At 36.7% G+C, this 23,934-nt stretch overlaps 1 protein-coding gene across 1 annotated transcript in view; it reads left to right on the forward strand.

Moving 5' to 3' along the window:
• Positions 1 to 23,060, forward strand: part of GRXCR1 (glutaredoxin and cysteine rich domain containing 1) — a 351,235-nt gene extending 328,175 nt beyond the window's left edge. The window contains exons 3-4 of the mRNA XM_024246314.3: positions 12,743 to 12,808; positions 22,764 to 23,060. Of these exons, the coding sequence (XP_024102082.1) occupies positions 12,743 to 12,808; positions 22,764 to 22,943 (246 nt within the window). The 3' untranslated portion in view covers positions 22,944 to 23,060. The remainder of the gene's footprint in view (positions 1 to 12,742; positions 12,809 to 22,763) is intronic.
• Positions 23,061 to 23,934: the final 874 nt, after the last annotated feature.

Genomic DNA, 23,934 nt, shown 5'->3' on the forward strand with positions numbered 1-23,934 from the left:
AGTTTTTGCTTCTTTAAGTATATTTTAATTTCTCTTCATTTTTTCATCTTTTTAGTATTTAGTATGTTAATTTTTATCTATGACTGTGTTTTACCTCAGTAAGTGGCTAGCAAGATAAATGGTCATTGCATGGACAGGTTTTCTATTAACCCATCTTCTAAAGAAGAGGACTGTATATTTACTTTCTGGATGGTCCCAATACAGACCTGCCTATGTCTTTTAACAAACAACCTGTAATTTGCTCCTGTGTTTCAAGAGAAGGGAAATAGGAGATGCACAGGTCAGAAGTTCTTTATAGCACAAGTTTGCCTTTACAAGTGGCACAAGCAAAATGCTGGAAGTGTCTATGAGGCACAAGATCTATGACCAGATTTAAAATCTGTGTTCTTAACATATCTTCCATCAGTGTGCATTTGACAAATTTAATATATTACTATCATAGTGTGTGATTATAATAATAGTAAAAGTAATTTATTAAGCATTTACTATGTTCTATATTGGACTGTGGTTTGACATTATTAGTATCAGGCTTATTCTCATAGTATCCCTAAGAGGCAGATATAATTTTAAATATTCTTATAAATAAATAAAGTGAAATTAAATGAAGAAAAGCATGATCCTTAAAGCTAGTTAGACCTAGATATGAATTCTGACCCTGCCAACTGTTAGTTGTGTGATTTTGAACAATATTCCTGTAACACTTGTACTTTTATATTTTTGTGCTTGTTTCCCTATTTTTAAGACTTAAAATTTTAAAAGACAACTTGCATGGATGCAGTGAAGATTAAATAAATAATGCTTGAAGAGCATCTTATTAAATTATTAGAGCTTTCTCTTTAGAGTCTATTACTTTGTCATTGCTCAACCTTCCTTCTCCTGCACCTCTTATGACATCTTCCTGGCATTGTCCTATCCATGGAAATATCAAAGGTCCTCAAAAGATCAATCACAGCAACCTTGTATCTTTCAGAAAATCTCAAGTTTGCCTTCTTTGGAGGCCATGGAGGCCAAAGCAAAGATTATGAAGGAATACCAGGCTTTGTTCTCAATCCAGATTTAGAGACCTGGGTTTATTAATCCTCCATGGATAATTAACTCCTTGATTTGCCTCTCCAAACCAGACAGTTCTGGCAGGTAGAATCCCTGGAGAAATAGAGAAAAAGAGTCTAGAATTATGTACAGGGAATCTTTCTAGACAAGGTTATTATTGCCACCCTGTTTTACTTCTTTTCATAAACATTGTAGCTAGTATAAATTTTTAAATTTTGGGTATAAGAGTTCATGCTGTCCTCCAACTCTCTCTACTGTCATCCTCATCCTATCTCTATCTACTTGTATTTAAATCTGTATGTATACATGTATCTACACATAGATCTATATGTATTAGTCCATTAGGGCTGCTATAAAAAATGCCATAATCTGGTTGGCTTACAAACAACAGAAATTCATTTCTGTCAATTGTGAGGCTGAGGAGTCCAAGATCAAGGTGCCAGAAGACTTGGTGTCTAGTGAGAGCCCAATTCCTGGTTCATAGATGGCCATCTTTTTCCTGTGTCATCACATGGTAGAAGGGACAAAGCAGCTCTCTGGGTTCTCTTGTATAAGGGCATTAATCCTATTCCTCAGGGCTCTGCCTTCATAACCTAATCACCCCCCAAATACTCCAGCTCCTATAGTGTCACATTAAGGGTTAGGATTTGAACACATGAATTTTGCTGTAGACATTCAGTCTACAGCAATACATTTCTCTCTATATATTTTTCTATATATCTATCTATGTATCTATGTGCCAATATATCATCCATATGAATCATAAGCCAGTTATTCAAACAAGTTATGCATTTATTTGTCTTTCAAATAAATCTGAGTTGGGAGAATGCAGGGGTATACATTTCTCTGCTTCAGGAGTGACTCTTCTATATTGTTGTACCTCTCTTTAGGTTGAACCCTCACTTCATGGTTAAAAATAGTTCAACTCCATCACATATTTTCTGGAAGGGAAAAAGAGGAAGTGAGCAGCTTGCTTTTAAGAGTATCACGCCTGTAATCCCAGCACTTTGGGAAGCCAAGGTGGGTGGATCACCTGAGGTCAGGACTTCGAGACCAGCTTGGCCAACATGTTGAAACCCTGCCTCTACTAAAAATACAAAAACTTAGCCAGATGTGGTGGTGACTGCCTGTAATGCCAGCTACTTGGGAGGCTGAGGCAGGAGAATCGCTTGAACCTGGGAGGCAGAGGTTGCAGTGAGCCAAGATCCCACCATTGCACTCCAGCCTGGGTAAAAAGAGAGAAACTCCATCTCAAAAAAAAAAAAAAAAAAAAAAAAGAGTGTGGCCTGGAAGTTGTATGCATTACTTTTGCTGACATCTTACTTGCGAGGACTTTATCACATGGCTATACCTAACCAAATGGGAGGCTGAGAAATATCGCCTTTTGCTAAATGCTATGCCCAAATGAATTTTAGAGGATTCTCTAACTAAAAGAAAGAATGAAGAATGGATGGGGGGGGGGTGGGGATGGAGGTAATTACTATTCTCTCTTAATTATTAATAGCAGGAGGATAGTTCCAATAAGAGATCACTTATTTAAAAAAGTGATTTTTTAAGAGATCACTTAAAAAAGTGATCACTTATTTAAAAAAGATTAAAAAAAGAAAGAAGTTGACAGTGTGGTTTTTAAAAAAGCTCTTTGAAATAGGCTAAAAATTAGACTAGTATTACTTCCACTAGTCTTTTAAAAACAACAAGTTACTAAGGTGCTATGTGTGCCAGGCACTATAATAAATACTTGACATACATTATCTCATTTATTTCTTGCAACGCTACATGATAGAAATATTTTTCTTTTTGAAAAGTGAGGTTTTGAGGGGTTAAATATCTTTCCCAAGCTCACACAGCTAATCAGTGGAGGAGACAGGATTTCATATGTGGCTGAGCCCACAATGTTAACCTGAATGTTGCAGCCTCCCAACACATCCTCTTACCTGTCACTTTTCTTCCCTTCAGGACTACAGGAAGATTCTCATCAGCCTTATTCTCTTGTTTTGAAAACACATAATAAATAGACTCAAGCAGGGATCAACCACAAAAGAGTGAAATCATTTAATTTATTGTCGATTGTGCTGGTTAATTTCTGTTTTCCCTTCCAGGTCCATTTTCTCACTTTCCCTGGCCTACTTGGAGTCTCTTGAAGGAGAACTTTATAGACTGAATCATACAAGGGCCTTTGCCCTTTGACTTCTAGTTGGATTTGGTCAGAGGGAAGCTGGAGCAGGATAGAGAGGTTGGGGGTATTGCCTCTGCTCCCTTCCTCCTGAGGCATAGTTTTGGCAGTTGTTAAGTACCTCTTAGTCCTCTTCCCAGAGCTACAGGTCTTGTTTGGTTCTGCAATACCGTACCTTCCCCATGACCCTTAGACCTAGGGGTGGTAAGAGCTTCTCATTGTTGACAGCTCCTGGGTGCTTCATCAAGCTTCTTTATTTAACCTTGTTTACACTTCTATTGTGGGGCTCTTCGTTAAACAATTTTTAATAAAATTCTTTGGGTATGCCATCTGTTTTCTGCTAGGGACCTAAAAGATAAACTGGGTTATCATCATGAGTTTAAAATGAACAATTATTGAGCAACATATGACTTGTTAGTGTTGTAGTGCCTTATAAAAATGGGATGCCTATTTCATTTCTTGCCCATAAGCTTCAGCACATTGTAGGGAGGTCTTTCTTGATGACAACTGGGGATGATGTCTTTGATTCCTTGGTCATTTTACTAAGACAGTAGCATGAATAATAAAGGAATTTCTACTGAATGGATAAGCTGCAATGATGGATCTTCAGTAACCTGCTCATGCCTAAACATCCTTGGATCCCATCTGGAATGAGAGTGCATTCAAGTTGGAACTCCCTCCTGTGAATGGAATTTTAATTGACACTTTGATCAACTAATTATATTTCTCAATTATTCTCACTATGTGAATCGTCTTCAAATATTTTTCCTGCTGAGTGATTAAATATCCATATCGTCCCAGAAAAAACAATCGACTCAATTTTCTTTAGCAATTTGTTCACTAACTGTCCTCAGTCTTCTGACTCTTCAGAGAGCCTAGCTAGAATGTGGCTCTTTAGCATGAGAGATTTAGCTAGGCTGAAGAATGCTTTATGTATTCTACAATTTAGCTGTGGAATTTTATGACTGGAACATCCTCAAATTTCATGCTACCTTTTCTTTTTAACAAGCCATAAAATTAGGTCTTTCTTCTCAATATCTTGTATGAGAAATAATCATATATTAAGCCCAACTACTCCATTCCACTTGTTTTTTTTCTATTACATTATTTTTTACTTTATTATGACATCATCCAAAGACAATGTAAGACTTTTGTCAAACTCCATTAATCTTTCATTATTTGTTGACTCTGGACAGGAAATGTTTGTGAACCACATTTTGTATGCTTGACAATGATTCTTAGTTGCTCTTTGGGAATTTATTACTACTACTTCTAATTAAGAACTGCTAATTATTGAGTTCATATTATGTGTCATGCAACGTTCTAAACTCTTATATATTATCTCATGTAATCCTTACAACAACCCTATAAACATTACTATACCCATTTTACAAATGAGGAAATTGAGTCTTTAATAGTTGAAGTTATTTGTCCAAGTTAATTTGTAAACTGATGAGCTAAGATTTAATCCTGGATTTTATTATTATTTTTTTTTTAAAAAAAACCTTGGTGAGCTTAATCACTGCATTCTAAAAATCAGTTTATCAACTGAACAAGCAAAAATCAAATAATCCCATTAAAAATGTGCAAAAGACATGAACACACACTTCTCAGAAGACATACAAGCAGCCAACAAACATGAAAAAATACTCAGCATCACTAATTATCAGAGCACAGTGAGATAACATCTCACAGTCAGAATGGCTATTATAAGTAAAAAAAAAATAGCAGATGCTAGTGAGGCTGCAGAGAAAAGGGAATGCTTGTATTACCATTGATGGGAAGGTAAATTGGTAAATTAGTTCAGCCAGTTTGGAGAGTTCTCAAAGAATTTAAAACAGATCTTCCATTTGGCCCAGTATTCCTATTATTGGGTATGTAGCAAAATAAAAATAAATCATTCTACCAAAAAGACACATGCACTTGTATGTTCATTACAGCACTATTCACAATAGCAAAGACATGAAATCAACATAGATGCCCATCAGCAGCCATGAAAAAGCATAACTCAGCTCTAAAGAAGAAAATCATGTCCCTTGTTAGCAACATAGATGCTGCTGGGGGCCATTATCATAAGTGAATTAATGCAGGAACAGAAAATCAAATATTGCATGTTCTCATTTATAAGGGGGAGCTAAACTTTGGGTACTCACGGACATAAAGATGGCAACAATAGACAACTGGGGCCTATTAGAGTGGGGAGGGATGGAGGGGAGCAAGGGTTGAAAAACTATTGGATGTCATGCTCTCTACCTGGGTGGTGTGATCAATTATACCCCAAACTTCAGCATCATGCATTATACCCAGGTAACAAACCTGCACATGTACCCCTGAATCGAAAATACAAGTTTAAATTACAAAAAAAGTAAAAAATAAAAATGAAAATCAGTTTATGCAAAGAGAATCCGGGGAAGCAGACAACAATCTTAATCTTTTAAATAGGACAGTATTCTGGTTTTATCTAGCTCAACTCCCAACACTACCTGTTTTCTAGCCTACTGACTTGATATTACTTTTATATAATTTGATATTAATTCCGAAGGAATGGGAGAGATGGCTTTCTGCCATAGAGAAGCAAATAATACATGCTTGCGATCATCTAGTTTGATAATATGGCTTTATTATAAAAAATCAGGATTGGTCTCTATGGGAAATTGTTCTTTACAATTATGCTGAAAGAAGTGGCTCAGCACTAATTACATAAAACTAAAATCACTGTCTTTGGCAGGCATTTTCTGACACCCAAAGGTCTGTATTACGTAATTGCAAAAACAAAAAAGTCAACTAGTTTAGCTAATTTTGCAGTTAATTCTTCCTGCCAGGGATACAGAAAAACCATGCTCTTTAGGATGAGATTATCCACAGGAACCTTTACTGCATTTTTAAAGACACTGGTGGGATATTGTTACACCTGCCTTGAACATTTTCCAGGCCTAAGTGTTTGGCACGGGACTCCAGGGACTCAATGGGGTCTGGTCATGTACTGGAAAAGATCCAGAGCTGATTTCCGAAGTAAATTCTTTTTTAGTGGGGCTCAGGTGGCCCATCTCCAAGTAGAGTTGATGTAACCTCCCATTTTTGATGGGCATGGTAGTCACAGCAACAAACATTTACGGAGCACATCTTTTGGCAGGCATCATGCTAGGTGCGGGTTGAACTCCTTCAATGCCAGTCCTGCCATCTGCTCTCCTGATTACATAGCAGAAGGATCCTTTATCAGCCAGTACTAAAGAGTCTTATGCTCCTGGTCCTCATCAGAGAGTGCAACCTCCAGTGGTTTGCTCTTCAGTTCCCATTAAATGCCCAGCTGAGAGAAGTGATAGAAGTCATTCATATAGTATTCATCCTTCTCACTCCTCTATGTATCTGGCCTTTTACTGTCACATCACATCAACTTGGTCCCTACCGCTTTACAAAGGTGCATTTTGATGTGCCTTGGCTGGTTTTTCTATTTGAAATCATCAATCACTAAAAGAAACACCCATTTGGAATTGAATGCTGTGTTTACTCCAAAAACGCTGAATAAATTAATACAGCAAATTTATTGATTGATTGTCTATGGTGCACTACACAAAATGCTGTGTGCCTGAAGAAGTCATAGCCCCTGAAATCACCACTGGACTTGCTGTGCAGTGGACCAAAATGTGATCTGAGAGCACAGAGAAGGAATTGACTGATTTTGTCTGGGAAAATCAAGAAAGCTTTATTGAGAAGGTGACATTTCAATTGGGTTTGAAAGGATGCGTAGGAGTTTCCCAAGAGGTGGTGGCAGAAAGATAGAAGAAATATCAGGAAAAAAATGGAGCATGTGTAAAGGCATAAAATCTCATGCAAGGACCTAGGATGTCCAGGAGAAGGAGAGAAATTCAGGGTATAAGAAACGTATTATATCAAAAGACAGGGCTAGGAATATTGGTGCAATCAAATAGTGAAGACACTTGTAGGCCATGCTAAAAAGAGTTTGGGTTTTACCCTAATCACTAGAAGATACTCTAACAAGTAGTATGAGGTAAACAATAATATTTATTTATCTTTACAGAAGATAAATAAATGGCAGGGAAGCAGTTAAGTGAGAGGGAAAAGGAGCCTGGTTTAAGTTAGAAGAAGGGATGAAAACTGGTACTGGTTGGATGTAGGAGCCATTTCTGTAATAACATTTATTTGAAAACAATATTTTTATGGTTATCAAAAAAGCAAGAATACTATTTATTATATCAAGCAGTCCATCCAAAGTTTTATGCAAGATATTGTTATATTGTTTAGACTACTGTACTTAGAAAACTGTTTCATCTGAAAAGCTAACCCAGAATCGAATTTAAGACTCACCCATAGCTACTATTTTGAGATTCATTTAGAGTGTTTCCTATAAATTTCCATTAAATTTCTATTTTATTATACTATGGTATAGATCTTTTATTGCAAGCTACTTTCTTAGTAAGATGAATTGGTTTATGACTAAATATAAATTAAAAAAATAAAACTATATATTATATATGTATATATGTGCATTCACCTATAAATATATGTGTATATATACATTAACATTTATATTTGTTTTTGGTTAATGTGAACTTTATTTTTAGTCCTTCTGGGCTCCTCAGAAATGTTTAAGTTAATAGTTTCAAATGTTGATGTCCCATGTGGAATTCCAGAGCCTGGATATCCATACACAGATAGTTAAAATCTGTGTGGCTTTAAAAATTTTGAGAAAAATTACTTAAATGTTTGATTGTTTTATTTTTTGATAATAGTGTTTAGAAACTCTTGACTTAGCAACTCTTCCCTAAGACCTGAGTATGCTAAATACAAGCTGATTCATATCACTTTATTGTTTTCTTTAGCTTATTGTGTAAAATAGATTGCTTATGCCATGGAGTGGTGTCTCACCTATGTTCCTTCCAGGGAATCAACCTAAAATGCTATGCAGAGACTCTGCTAGGATGTTTTATTGAACATAGCTTTTCCTCTGATCTTGAATGGAGGAAAATGGTGACTACGAAAGGACATGTACATATAATAATATTTGGTAGCATTATTGTCCCTATTAATTGCCCTCCCTCATTCTGTGTGCTTGGTCAACTGCTATCCTTGCTAAAGATAAAAACTTAATGATTGTTTTGTGGAGAGAGCCTTCTCTTTTTAACAAAAAATTTTATTTATTTTTATTTATTTTTTTTGGGATTTTTTAAAATTATACTCTAAGTTTTAGGGTACATGTGCACAATGTGCAGGTTAGTTACATATGTATACATGTGCCATGCTGGTGTGCTGCACCCATTAACTTGTCATTTAGCATTAGGTATGTCTCCTAATGCTATCCCTCCCCCCTCCCCCCACCCCACAACAGTCCCCAGAGTGTGATGTTCCCCTTCCTGTGTCCATGTGTTCTCATTGTTCAATTCCCATCTATGAGTGAGAACATGCGGTGTTTGGTTTTTTGTCCTTGCAATAGTTTACTGAGAATGATGATTTCCAATTTCATCCATGTCCCTACAAAGGACATGAACTCATCAGTTTTTATGGCTGCATAGTATTCCATGTGTGTATATGTGCCACATTTTCTTAATCCAGTCTATCATTGTTGGACATTTGGGTTGGTTCCAAGTCTTTGCTATTGTGAATAGTGCCGCAATAAACAAATTTGCCTTACTATTTGTGTTCTTAGCATCTTGTAGCATGCCCCTTTTGTACTATTTTCAACAGTTATAAATAAGTTTACATTTATTTGTGTAATCTTTTGTGTAAAGTCTGTCTCCCCCAAAAGTACATTTCCTCAGTAACGGGAAGCAGTTGTGTGTTTGTGTGTGTGTGTGTGTGCATGTGTGGCTTTTTTGCTTATTGTATAGCTTTAACACAGCACAGTGCCTAATCCCTAATGGAGACTCAAAATAATGTTGAATGAATGGATAAATGCATGAATGAGTATGGTAGCACACTTACACATTCATAGGTCATGTGGTAAGTGTTTTTTTGGCAATCTTAGTTGGCAGAGGCCTGATTTCTTTTCCTACCTTTTTTTATTCCTTGAAATGTGTATTTCTTCCTTGGTGATTCATAGATAAGGAAAAGTTAAATAGATTACCTTATCTTCATCTGTGAAGTTTGTGCCATAAATGTAAAACCAAGTGTCTTGTTCATATGTTACAGCTCACTGCTCTGAATTTTAAGTTGTAAAGTGAGCGAGGTAGAGTTTTTTCATGTATTGAAGGGTAATGAGATAGGTTCTTTCCTGGCATATGCAATTATTCTAAATAACTGAATAAGATGCAATGCTGAGATTTACAAAAAAAGAACTTGGACATTTCACAGCTTCTCTGGGATGTTCATTCTGGACGTGGAGTCACTGCAGTGAAAGCCTTCAATTCACTTGAGCTTCTTGGGCACCTAGTCAACAGTGAGTTCAAACCACAGACTCTCATATACCCCAGACTAGGAGTTCTCTGTACCATTTTTCAATAATACAATTGTGCTGTATCAGTGAGCAGGCAGCTTGCAGGGTGCAATGGAAAAAGTATAGGTTTTGGAGTCAGCTCAACCTGAATTCAAGATCAACCCAAGCCTTGTACTGATTAACTGAAAGACTCTGGGCATGCTCTTTATTCTCTTTAAACTTTAGTTTCTTTATTTAAAAAATTGAGATAGTTCCTTTATTAAAAAATGCTTACTTTGCACCAATGCTTAAAAGAGTTCATGTTTGTAAAGCACTTAACACATTACTATTATCATTATTTTCAGGATTATATTAATTTTAAGAAAAAATCGATTCTGAACCAATTAAAAATATGGAAGAAATATTTCCATAGGTGTCGTGGAGGTCTTGATAAACTATGCCAAGTAATAGAGTAAATAATTTCCACTAGCATAGAATTGAATGGTGGAGTGTATGTAAAAACAAACTTATGTCTGACATTCTTAGCCAAATACCAACCAGGAAAAGAAAATTTCCTAAGAATGTCAATGTGTAAGGAAATACACTCTCTTTTGTGGACACAGAGGTTTCTTTATAGATCAAGTAATAATTAGAATGTCTTTGATAAGAAAAAGTGTGGCAATGAGACCTTTGGAATATGCAAATGCAGGGAAAGCAGGGCAGATTGAGATTTACCCTGATAAATGCTCCAAACCTCAGTATGGGAGTGATCTATAATGTTTCGCTGAAATGTACCAAGTAGGCTAAAATCTCTTATTCTGCTATTGCTGCTGCTGCACTTAGGATGAGAGAAGGCGAACATCTGATTTCCTTGTCCCCTGTAGGATCTTGCTCTTAGGCTTGGTAATGACAGGGTCAAGTGGAGGGCAAAGACATGGGGCCCAGTAGGGAACAGGAGGCTTTGACTACTGTCAATGCTCACTCAGCATGTGGCACGGGGACCAACGGCCTGGTTCCAAGGGAAAGACCTGAGGGCGGGGCAGGTAGGGTCGTGGAGGCTGTGTTGAGTAGCAGTGGCTGGGTGAGGGAAGTAGGTATTCAGCTGCCTGTCCTCTGTTATGGAGCAGCCTTTTTCCAACCTTAAGCACTCATTACACCGCCTGTATACTAGACACCCAGGTGTCTTGAAAATCAGTGACCATTATGCCTTTAAGTACTTTGCTTAACGTAAGCAAAGCCTGCATTTCTACTGCAATGTGGAATCTTCTCCCGTGGTAGTAATGCTGCAGGAGTTATTTGTATTTAAGAATATTGAGACAGGTCCTTTCTTGGCATATGCGTTGTACTCTAAACAACTGACTAAGACACAATGCTACCATAAGAAAAGAGCCAGGTAGGAGATGTGTGATAGCTTTTCTGGTACATTCATTTTGTTTGGAGTCATTGTGGGGCATTTTCTTTCACTTGAGAAAAATGGGGTATATATTCTCTTTACTGCTTTAGTTCATGTATCAAATTCCCCAGAGTTCTTTCCCATTTTAACTTAGCTATCTCTTAAAACAAACAGAATATAGCAAAAGTAAAATATTACCAGTTATTACTACATTTAGGCTTTAATGTGTTGTCATGGTGCTTTCATTACCTTTGTTCTTACTTTAGAGGTTTCATGTCTGTATTCCTGGCCCATCTACCAACAAATAAAGAGATATAACTTGCCTCACAGAGCAATATGTATTCTCTGTAGCCCTGTGCATTCGTTCATACTGCTTTTGAATGTATCAATTTGACATTTTTTTATGGTGATTATGATGACATAAGTTATGCAAGATAGACTGAAATAAAATGGAACCAAGAAATAAATACTCCTGTACATCACTATAGGATTGTTTAACCTATTTTGGAAACCTCATCCAGTCTTTGAGGTCCAGATCAAATGCCACCAACCTCAGAAAGCCTTCTCTACTCTCAAAGAGTACAGTTTTCCTCCTCTTGTGATTTCCTAGCTTATCTTTGTTTATTCATTATTTATTTGGCACTTATTTTTCATTCTACACTGTGGGTTAGTTTTTTGTGCATTTACAAAAAATATACTTTTACATAAATGTATATAGTAACCTCCATAAAAACTAGAACGTTTTTATTTTTTAAATGAGTCCTGCTTGGCACCCTGCTTAGCAGAAGTAGGAATAAAAAATGTTTAGTGTGTGATTATATTTCTCTGTCTTGTTCATTAATCAAAAATTGATCCAATCAATACCTATTCTGAGCCAGCAACTGTGCTGAACGCCTAGGACACAGTGACAACAAGGCAGAGATGGTCTCCGTGTTTGATTAAAAATAATTACTCCAGTTTTTCCTTCTTCCTTCTCTATGGTTTTATGTTGGGAAGTAGAGTGGCAGAATGTAGGAAGCAGCTGGACAGGAGAGAAAAATGGAGTAGTTCGAAGAAACACACATTGTCCCCTTTCTCACTTTCATAGTAATGTTTTAGAAGTTAAAAGCATCAGCTCTGGAGTGCATGCCCTACTTGTGTTTAAATTTTCTTTCTGTGTCTTCTCTGGGTGGCCTTGGAATTGTTATTCAATCTCACTGAGGCTCAATATCTGCAAATAATAGAGTCTGCTACAGCAAAGGAGATGATATTTGTGCCAAACTCAAAATATCTGCTTAAGTAGTGTTGGTAGTTATTATCATTATTGTTGTTGTTAGCTGCTGTTATCTTTACATGCATGGCTGTTAAGGAGGGCCATGTCTAGTACTGCTTGGAGTAGGGTAGAGATAACCGAGGGTGGGAATTTGCTCCAAGGATTCCTTTCCCAGATGGTAGACTGGCTCCAGGCTCCCTAAACAACCCTGAAGAGTATGCTGGCCCTTTCTGTATTTGGACTTAAACCTGACAGCTGTGGGTTTCCTGGAGCTTGCCTCCTGTAGGCAGCCCTCCCCTTACCTGAGGTAAGACTTACTAGATGGAAGAGTATGTGGCAGTAAGGAAAAATATCTTCTCCTCTTTGGCATCCCAGTTGTACATTTACTCAGCTCCAAAGGAAAGAATTGTGTTCAGTATTTTGTGAGTTAAGCTTTCCTGGCTAGAACTTTATTTTCTCAAATACTAACAAAAATGGATTTTTCTCCCTACTCTCTCTTAATAGGGTGCTGAGAAAATTTTGTCAATGAATGAATCAGGAGAACTGCAAGACATCCTAACCAAAATTGAGGTAAATGTGCTTTCAGCAACTTATTTTTAGTAATCAAAATGTTAAACACATTCTGATTATAATTGAGTTTTCCTAATTGAATTCTCTCTCCCCATGTTCTTACAAATATGCAATAGGATACATGTGGCAGTTTTAATTTGATATCTTCTGTTATTAGGTTTGTTGCAGCTAGAGTGACTTTAATGTTAACTCCTAATGATCTCATACTATTAGGTAACTGTTATGGTCAGCTTTATTTGATCCCAACTCTCTGTAATACAGACATTGATGAGGTGTTTCAAGTCAGGAAATAGTCTTGATGCACATTAAAATTTTTCATTGAAACAACTTTATTTTTCCCATGGATCTTCCTACATATAGAAGATCTTCCTACATCATTTATAAAGATTAAAGAAAAACTTGTTTCTCCAAAAAGCACATTTTAATTTGTATTCCTGTGCTTATACATATAGCATCAGAGAAATACTTATGCAAATACTTATAAAATTAACATGCAACTAGAAGGCCTTTAATTACCTCACTGCTAAATTATTTTTTCTCCCTATTTGTAAGAAGATTATATACTTTATTGTCCTGAATGGGACACTTTGAGAGTGAAAAGTATGTGTTAGTAATTGTTCTGGGACAGCAAATGTGAAATAGGACTTTCCCAGGAGAAATAGGTCATATGGTTATCCAGTATCTGTGTGTCACTACTGGTTATTATTGCTCTAGTCTTTGCTAACCTAGTTTCTGTTTCTCTACCATTCCTTCCACTCTAGACAAAAGAAAGGACTATGTGGCTTCTCATGCTTTCTTACTACTATCCCTTTGTGCAAGTTGTTCTGTCTGCCTAGAATGATATTGTCCCAATTCCTCATTTCCTTCCACCATTTTCAAGGCCCATCTTCAGTATCAGTTCTTCCAATAGTCATTTCTGATCTCCCCCGCCTTTGAATTCCTGTAACTCTCTTTTTAGGGGGCTTATAAAAGTCTTTTTTGTATTACCTTTCTTCTAGTATTTGACTCATGTCCCAAATCAACTAGATGCTCCTTGATTGAATGATTCATGTTTTATTCATATTGTGACCTTTCCCAGAAGGAAAACAATGGATTCATTCATTCAACAAACATTTATTAAGTATCTACTGTTTACAGGTACTTTGCTAAGGGAGACAACAATGTCCTCTCAATGTACTGCAGACCTACAGCAATAACTCAAAATCGTTTTTTATCTGTTTGTGTCATAATACAAAAAATAGAGTATGTTTAGACATTGTGGTTCAATGAGGATGATGGCCAGAAATATAGTGCTTATAAAGGAGGAGAAGGCTTGGGCTTTAGCAAAATAATTTACTATGGTCTGATTCTAAATTCAAAAGCCATGCGATATATACAGAGAGTAAACTTGTTTTTGTAAAATGTTTTAAATTTCCTTTTTTCCATAATTGATAATTTCTGAAGTATTATGACTTGGAAATCAGAGGATTTTTAGCTCCTTCTGCTTCTGGCTGTGTGACTTTGGGCATAACCTTTCACCTGCCAGTATCTTGATTTCTTTATCTATTAAATCGGGGTGTGTACTTGCTCCTCTTAAAACTCCTCTTAGATAAAAAAGCTGTATGAATGGATCTATTTATTTCTTTCTGTTCTCATACACTACCCCAATCCTGTGAAGTCATTCACTTACATTATTATATATCTTTTTATTTAAACAATTTGGTTTATGTGTATTATTCTCTGTGCACATTTTAAACTCATTTAAATTGTATTATGCAGTATCATTGATCTATTTACTTCTTGTTGCATCAATATCATACTATTTTAATTCTATGGTTTAAGAGCATCTTTTAGGATCTTAAAGGATGAACATCCTTCATTGCTTTTCTTTGTACAGATTGATGACTGATTTAGCTATTCTGAAATTTTATTCCATTGAGTCCATAATTCTTCAGTTCTACAACTTGATCAACAGTACCATGGTAGATAATCTCTCTCTCCATCAGCTCAAAAACTTTGGAAAAGAAGATGTTTTTCTCTTCATTAAGTCTGTCTCCATTCTACAGATGACATAAATAAGGCACAAATATTTTAAGTTATTTTTAATGTTCAAAATAATGGTATGGCATTGGCTTTCTACTGTTATAGGAACTCTGCGGTGCCATCACTATGTTCGGCTGCTTTGGGCATATTGTAAAACTGGTGGAGAATTTGTAGTCAATCAAGAAAACCCAGAACTCTGCCTGAGAGGTAGCTGGAGTTTAAGAGGAAGTAAAGAGACCAGGTGAAATGAAGCACTGGGAGAGCCATGCAAAGAGGATAAGGGATACAAAATACAGATCTAAACCGATTCCACTTTTCTGGTTGGCTTTTGACAGCAGAGTAGGAGTTAAATTTTCATGATGCAGGAAACATTTCAGTCCTTACTATATAGCAAGATATATTCCTGGTATTTTATATGTATTAAATCATTGAAAGCTCACAACTCTGCTAAATGAGTTCTCTTATTATCCCCATTTTACTGGCAAGGGAATGGAGGTACAGAAAGACAAAATCACTTGCTCAAGAGTGTTTAGGTAGTCAATATTTGATTTATGATTCTAATCAGTCTGACTCCAAACCCATGATGTTAATTAACTATGAACCTATGCTGCCATGACTTTCAAATTAAGTGGCATGTAGGTATCTAGGAAATCTGACTATATTGTGGCAGGACACAGAACCTGGGTTAGTAGTTTCCTAGGAGGTAAGCTAGTAAAGATGTTAGGTCCAGGGAATAGGCTGGGTTTTGACACAGGGCTCTAGCACTAGACAGATCCTGGCAAGTTCTAGTTTGCTGTTACTTGGGTTGCTACATGGTAGTTTATGACCGCTCCTGGTCCTCATAATTCAGGTTCCAGTTTCTAGCAGTTATTTCAAGTGATACTGAAGACAGAGGCTTAGCAGCTGTGGTTGGGCCATCAGAAATGGAGTCAGAAAATAATTCCAAATTTTTTGTGCACCAAGAATCTTATCATATATCCCACCCAACTGAAAATTGCTGGGGAAGCTGAGTCGATCTGATTTGTTGATGAAGATTATTAGTGGCCTCAAACATGAGGAGCTGGCCAAAGGCAGCAGAAGCTAGTAACACATGTGATAGCTGCTATGGAGATCTGGTCTCAGTAGAGCTGGTTGTACCAATGGGGACTGTGTTCCTGAAATGACAGTTTGCAGGTAATTCTCCCACTAAGATGTGAGCTCCAGATGAACACAGACGTTCATTAATTTTTATTATTTAATTCTAGTGCCTAGAACGGGGATTGGCATATCCCAGGCACACATAAGTATTTTCTGAAGGAATAAATAAATGACTTCTTTTTCATCCAAAGCTTTTTTGGAGGAGGCAAAGCATTTAAGAGATGAAAAGAAGGATAAAATTATTATTTTATATAAAAGAATGTGTGGTTGAAAGGATGAATGAAACCACCGTCTTTTTGGTAAATGATATTTATTTATGTTAATAAATAGGCTAAAAATGAGAAGCCATGAAGTGTCTAAGGCGTCTTAACAAAACAATAACCAGGACGGATAGCTAATCCTGCTGGTGTTCATGCAGGGAGAGCCAGGGGAGTGCTGAGATATATTACCATATCCCTGGTTCTGGCAGACACTGAATTAAAGATCTCAGATGGCAGAGAAGCTCCAAGTAAGCTTTGCGTTGTTATTTTTTTGAAGATAAGAGTAAACAGTTTTGTTGCCATTTGTACTGAGATTGCCAACATAGTGTCCATTTTCTGTCCTTTTTTTTTTTTTTTTTTTTTTTGGTAAAGCTTATAACAATTACTTAATCTGATTCTCCCCTGAGGGCTGGTAACCGCTTATTTGTTCATGAAGAACCAAGCAAAGATTCCCAGCTACACACTTAGGATGTCAAAAATGGCACAGACTGTCTGTGCAAGGCATTGGAGCTGTCAGAGACTGTCCTGAGGCTCCCTGGAGAAGTATAGCTCTGTACGATGGTCCTTCCTAGGGGAAAGGGGGTAGCCACAGCCTGATCTGAGGCTACAGCCACAGACACCACCTACCTGCTCACCTGGGGAATCAGGCCATGTCATCTGCTTCTCTCTGAAATAAAAACATCTGTTTAAGTAGGTTTATGGCAGTTCATCCCATCTGGTTTAAGAATCAGGCTCCTATATCCAGGCTTATACATTTAGAATTATGAGCTACAAATTTCCCTTGTGTCTGCATTTTGTTCAGTGGCTTCTTTCTCAACTCTGCAAATTAAGGATGCCGGAAACATTGATGACCAGAAAAGATTCTATTTATTTTTTTAGCAGCTTGGTCAGGCAGAGGGGTGGTTAGTAGGCATTTAAGTGTTTGCTGAATTAAATTTTTGAATCTAGTTTAAAACAAAATACATAGACCAAGATGAATCATCCAGAGATGATTATAAAGCCAAGCGTGTACTCTGACAATTTGTTTTATGGGTAATACTGCTTCATAGACAATCTGGATAATGAGGTGTATTGTCACAGAGGCTCAAATAATTTGCTTCCTCTTTGGTAGGATACTTAAGGGACTTTCAAACTCTATTGGAATAGGATTTGATGATCTGAGGTTAAAAATAATAAGAACTTCATTTCCTGATCTTGAAGAAGACATGAAGACTCTTGATCTTAGCATCCTGTTTCTATATTGCATAACTGGGGGTAAACTTACATCTTCAAATTTGAGTTTCAAATTTCCTTTGCCACAAAGGAAGTCTGTTTCACAATCATTCATAAACTCTACCATTATCTTTGTCGTTTGTTGTTTTTGTCCTTTGTTAGAGACACAATACATTTTGTGTGCTTTAGTTGAGATGACTGCAATATGGAGCAGACCTATCCAAGACTCAAGGGCGAGGCTGAGATGTACTATGAGGAAAACAGAGAAGTGTCTGGTTCACTGCTATATTCCCATTGCCTTACACAGTGCCTGGCTAGTGAATACTCAATATATATTTATGGAATGGAATGAATAAGTAACAGGTCTCACTCACTGAGTATCTATCTTTAAAACTCACTCACAGGAATGAATGAACAGAAAGAGGTAAAGTGGAGGGTGATTTCTCATTCTTTTTTTCTTGAAGTCCACCCCAAAGTGATTTGTCTCAACTCAAACCACTATTCACAGGAGAGGAGACACAGTCTGTAGATTCAGTACTCTGTGTACTATTCTCAACCAGGTCTGCCTGGATTCTTAATTGCTTGCAGGTCAACGTTTCCGCAGCAGTCAATCTCTTCATTGAAAGTGGAAGTCAGGGCCGGGCGCGGTGGTTCACGCCTGTGATCCCAGCACTTTGGGAGGCCGAGGCGGGCGGATCACCAGGGCAAGAGATCGAGACCATCCTGGCTAATACGGTGAAACCCCGTCTCTACTAAAAATACAAAAAATTAGCCAGGCGTGGTGGCGGGTGCCTGTAGTCCCAGCTACTCGGGAGGCTGAGGCAGGAGAATGGCGTGAACCCAGGAGGCAGAGCTTGCAGTGAGCCGAGACTGCGCCACTGCACTCAGCCAGGGAAACAGAGCGAGACTCCGTCTCAAAAAAAGAAAAGGGGGAAGTCAGTTTTGTTACTAATAGTTACTAATAGTAATGAAGCCTGTTTTGTTACTAGTTAGTAATGTTACTAATAATTAGCAATACTATTAGTAAAGTAGAAGTCTGTTTCATTAACTTCAGTCATTCTTTCTTCCTCTAACTCGAAACTTTGTCCATGTTCTTTGGGAAATTCCTAGCTCTTTTTCCATCTTAATCTGTAGGCAAAACTGTCTACAGAAGGGTTAAACTTCAGAGCAACACTAATATAAGAGCATCTAATATAACCCAATTGGGTTTTCTTTGTACAGAACCCTCTAAATTAGGACCAGACTTCCAGTATAACAAAGTGCTCTTTGAAAGACATGGCTAGGCATGACTAAATTATTTATTCTTATTAGAATAACAAATAGCATAAATTGTGCTGGAAGATGTAGCAAGCATGAGATTCCTGGGTGCTGAGGGGGCACTGGGGAGCTTTAGTGGGTTGCCTCAAGCAAGAATGAGATTCCTGGGTGCTGAGGGGGCACTGGGGAACTTTAGTGGGTTGCCTCAAGACCCACCCACCTCACCACCACTTTGGCTTTAGTCATAGCGTTTATCCTTTCAACTGCTTTACATTTGGGGATCTCATGTTTAGATAATTTGGGAAAAAATGGATGCAAATAAACATTGAAAACTACTATCATAGAGGGAAGACCATGGATTTTGCTCATAAAGAGACCTCTTCAATATTCCACTTTCTAGTTATAACTTGATAATTACTTTCTAAAAACCAACTTAGAGGCTGTGTTTCCTCATTTGCAAAATGGTGGTGTCTATCACAACAGGTTGGTGTGAGAAGGCGGCAAAGACTCCACACAAGATGTAAGCCATCCCTTTCCTCTCTTACATTTATGGCTGAAATAGCTAATTTTTCCTGAGAATGGAAGTAGCCTGAGAATCTTTCCAGCACTATTCTCCAAGACAACAGAAATAGCACATGAATTGAAACACATTTACTCTCCCTTTCTTACGGTGGCAAAACCTTAAACCAGAAGGCGAAGTATGGAACAAGTGTTTAAATTGAATGCTCTTAGAAGTGTAGAAAATGGTTGTGTCATGTGACCACAAGCAGTTTAGCTTGAGGTAGCAGTTAATAAAAATCCTTTCAATAGGAATTTATTAATAAAATAATGGCTAATAATGACTAACTGTATTGAGTGCCTACTATGTGTCAGGCAATGTTCTATTCACTTCCCATGAATTAGTTCATTGAATCCTCTCAACAATCCTTTGAATGAAAGAGAGATCTAATCACGGAATTGCACAGACTCTGAGGATCCTATTTTAGAATGACCTTGTTGTATTTGTGCTTATTTTTAGAAATAAAAATGTGGCTTTGGTATTTATATATTAAGTTTATTTTAGGAAATTTATTTGTCCTGACAAGGGGATAAATTATGAAGAAACAGTAGACTCTTGGTATTAGTGAATTTAACATTTGATATTTTAGCCTTTGAAAGTAATATTTGTAAGTCATGTTGTAGGCCCATTATGTAAAATAATTTTTAATTGTGTTGAGTTACTATTTTGAATTTTGTGTGCTCAGAGCCTGGTGTCTGAAGTGCCACACATAGACAGTGAGCTCAGAAAGCTGCATAGCACTAACACTTCATTCCAGCTTTGTTGTTCTTTGCTTGTAGTCACAAATATATTTCATGAGAAAACCATATGGCTATTCAAGAATATGGTCATTCACAAGTGTCTTGGGTCATAGCAGGAGTTGATATTCACCTAGTGTGCACTGGTACAACAGTCATGGTTATTGAAAAATGTTTGTACTCATTAAGATATTGAAATAATTGGTCCAGGTGTGGTGGCTTATGCCTGTAATCACAGCACTTTGGGAGGCCAAGGTGGGTGGATCACTTGAGTTAGGAGTTTGTGACCAGCCTGATCAACATGGTGAAACCCCGTCTCTACTAAAAATACAAAAATTAGCCAGGTGTGGTGACATGCACCTGTAGTCCCAGCTACTTGGGAGGCTGAGGCAGGAGAATCACTTGAACCCAGGAGGAGGAGGTTGCAGTGAGCTGCTGAGGTCGCACCACTGTACTCCAGCCTGGGCAACAGAGTGAGACTCCGTCTCAAAAAAAAAAAAGAGACATTGAAATAATTTATACGGTTGGTAAATAGCCATTGCCCAAGATGCATTAATATCTCTTTTCTTCTCTGTCAACTCCAACCTGTAAATTTTGCTACATAAAATGCAGGATGCCCACTTACATTTAAATATCAGATAAATTATAAATAATTTTTTAGCTTAAGTATATCTCATGGAATATTTAGTACATACTTAAACAAAAATTATTTGTGGTCTATCTGAAGTTCAAATTTAACTGAGCGTCCTGTATTTTTATTTGCAAAATATGACAACTCTACTTTACTAGGAACTCAGATCTATTTACAGTCTAGCAGTAATGAGTAAAGGGCTGGACTCAGGGTCCCTGCAAGTCCTTACTGTAGGACCTTGGCCAGCCCGCATTTATTCTGACTTGGTGCACTTGTACAAGTCATTAAATATTTTTAGCATAATCTCCTGTTATAGCAATAGTGAATGACAAGGATCTATCTACATTATATTCTTTCTAGTATTTGATAAGAACTCCATTACTTAGGAATTTTCTCATATTTAGCTTTTAAAGTGCACTGTTTGCTCTTTTAAAGTGCACTGTTTTTCCATCACTGGGTTTGTTCTTACTCAAAGTTTTTCTTTTTTCTATTTTAATATTACACAAAATTTAAGTGCAGTACATCCTTTTTTAAAGTCAATTCTTGCACAAAGAAATGACAAAAATCCATCAACAAAGTGACCAGATTGCTGTACATATTCAATCTATCTTTTTGGAAGAGCTTTAAATCTCTACAGTCTTGACAAAATTAATTGTTTGTATTATTCAGATTGACGACAACTACTTTCTGTGATTCGGTGCCATTAGAAATGAGATATTATATGAGTTTAGCCATCTTGATATAATAGTCAAGTCAAACTATAATTGCAAGTGAATCCTGCTATATACAGAAAATGCCCATTTGTATTGTCTTAAAATATCAATATTAGATTGATGTTTTATAAATATCAATTAGATCCTAATGTTTGAATACCAAAGTACATCCCACAGGTTACTAATTATGAGAGAATTATATTATTGACTCGAGAAAAATTCTCATAGTTATATGTGCTGAAGAAATCATGGGTTAAACTCACTTTGTCAGGTTTCTTTTAAGTTGAATATTTTTGAGGCTTTAATATGTGCAATTATAAATCTTTGGAGAAAAGCTATATGTATGTGTCAATATGTTAAGCATGTTTGTCTGAGTATGTGTTTGTATGTGTTTGTGTGTGTGTGTATCCACATTTCCTGAGCTTATTTTAGCAATTATTCCCTTCACAAAGCCAGGGTTTCAAACACTGCTGCAAATTCCTTTTTTGCAAGTCGGAAGCTTAGTATCAATTTACTTATTTTCTCTTTGTATTCATTCTGTAATGGCACCTAATCTCCCCTAAACTGATGGATGCCACTAAAGGACACCAGTAAAGGTTATGTGCTCAGAAAAGCAAACAGAAATGCATGTAAATGATTTTAAAAGTATTACTCTCAACACACTATCAGGCTATTTTCATTCTATTATCAGAGATACTTTACCTTTGCTTGAGATAGAAAGGTTGATAGCTACTGTGGGAAGCTAAATAGATTTACAGAAATGTCTCAAGATTTCTGTGCTTGTTTTCTTAAAAACAAAATGAGGATAATGATGCTTGAATTAAGTCTTTACTGAAAAAGGTGTCTGTATGTGTACTGGTTAGTGTGGGTGAAGATTCTATACAAAAATGCATTTGAAAGTGCTTTGAAAAAAGAAGTATTATTCTAAATTTACAATATAATTAGTAATCTTCAGTTTCTAGTGGCACCTGCACACTTCAGCTTTTAGCTTTCTGATTTTCCAGACTTGCTATTAATATGCTATTCTATAAACAAAGACATGAAACTGTTAAATGATACTAATGGGAAAGTTAAAGTATTTTCCCTTAGTACAAAAAGCCAGCTTCTGAATTATTTGGTTTGTAGATAGATGTTTTCATATGATGGATTTCTTGAAGTTATGTGCCCTTCAACCTAAAATTTACCCACTTTACAAACCAAGCCTGTGGTACAGATGGGCATTGGCAGGGGAATGAAGGAGAATTTCAACTAATTACTTTCCTGGGTGTAATGTGTATTAATGGTAGGTGAATTCAAGTGTATAGCCATATTATGCCAATATTGATTGTTTTATGACCACTCACAGTTCAGAAAGACCGGGAGGCTGATTGAGTTGATCATGCTAACACACCCTCTGTTTTCTCTTGTTCCCCTGCCACCTTATACAGAGAGTGCAGCATCCACATGAGTGTCCCTCTTGTGGAGGCTTTGGCTTTCTTCCATGCTCCGTGTGCCATGGGAGCAAGATGTCTGTGTTTCGAAACTGCTTCACAGACTCTTTCAAAGCCCTGAAGTGTACGGCTTGCAATGAAAATGGTCTTCAGCGTTGTAAGAACTGTGCGGGTTAATTGGAGCTTCTACCCAGGAAAAGCCTCATTTTATTAATCAAAGGCAATACTTTGGTTTATATATATTTTTTAAATGGTTATGTTTATGGATTAATCAATAAACTTTGTTTATTATAATTGTCTTTGTGGTGAATTTTTGCTGCAATCATTATCATTGATGTAGTAAATAAATGTTTATTTAACAACTACTATGTGCCAAGCCCTGTGCTAGACCCTGGTTTCTAATTGGAATTAATGGAGTACCCCAAACCATTCCAAGATATCCAAAGTCTGATTCCCTAAATGTGTTTGCTTGTCTAAAGAAAATAACAAAATCTAGATAATGGTGCCTATTGCAACATCACCCTATTGACTAGGATGAGTTAATGCAACTACCTAGAAGCATAACATATTCCTAGGCATTCTACAAGGAAGAAGAGAGTTCTGGATAGTGGAAAAAATATGATCACATTTATACTTAGGCAGTAATTTTTTTTAAGCTGTAGAATAGTTTATTTTTTTTTTTAAGCTGCAGAATAGTTTCAAAGCTGATGATCTTAATGATAAACCATAATGTTATCAGGTAGATTTCTTGGTGTTGATACAAAAGCTACCAGAAGACTTATCTGGACATTTGTTTATTTATTTATTTTATCTTTGGGAGTACATGTGAAGGTTTGTTACATAGAATTGCTTTTGCCATTGTCACTTGAAAGCGATTCAAAAAGGTGGCTCTTTATTGTCCTCTTAGTGGGACAACAGAGCACTCTACTGTTTTAACACATTCTAGGTAAGAATGTGCAAAAAAAGAAAATTTGCTGTAATTATTGGCTGATGACTACCTATATACATGTCTGTATTCGGATGGATTTGCTTATCAATGATTTTTAGAAATTGCCTTCACAGTATTTGTGATAAGGTAATCAAAATATTTTGCTCCTTGGTTTTCTGAAAAGCAACAAATATTTACAGAGTACTTTTCAATTAGCTAGGCCCAGTGTAACGGATGATT

The sequence above is a fragment of the Pongo abelii genome, chromosome 3 (genome assembly GCF_028885655.2).
Source record: "Pongo abelii isolate AG06213 chromosome 3, NHGRI_mPonAbe1-v2.0_pri, whole genome shotgun sequence".
Classification (NCBI taxonomy): Eukaryota; Metazoa; Chordata; class Mammalia; order Primates; family Hominidae; genus Pongo; species Pongo abelii.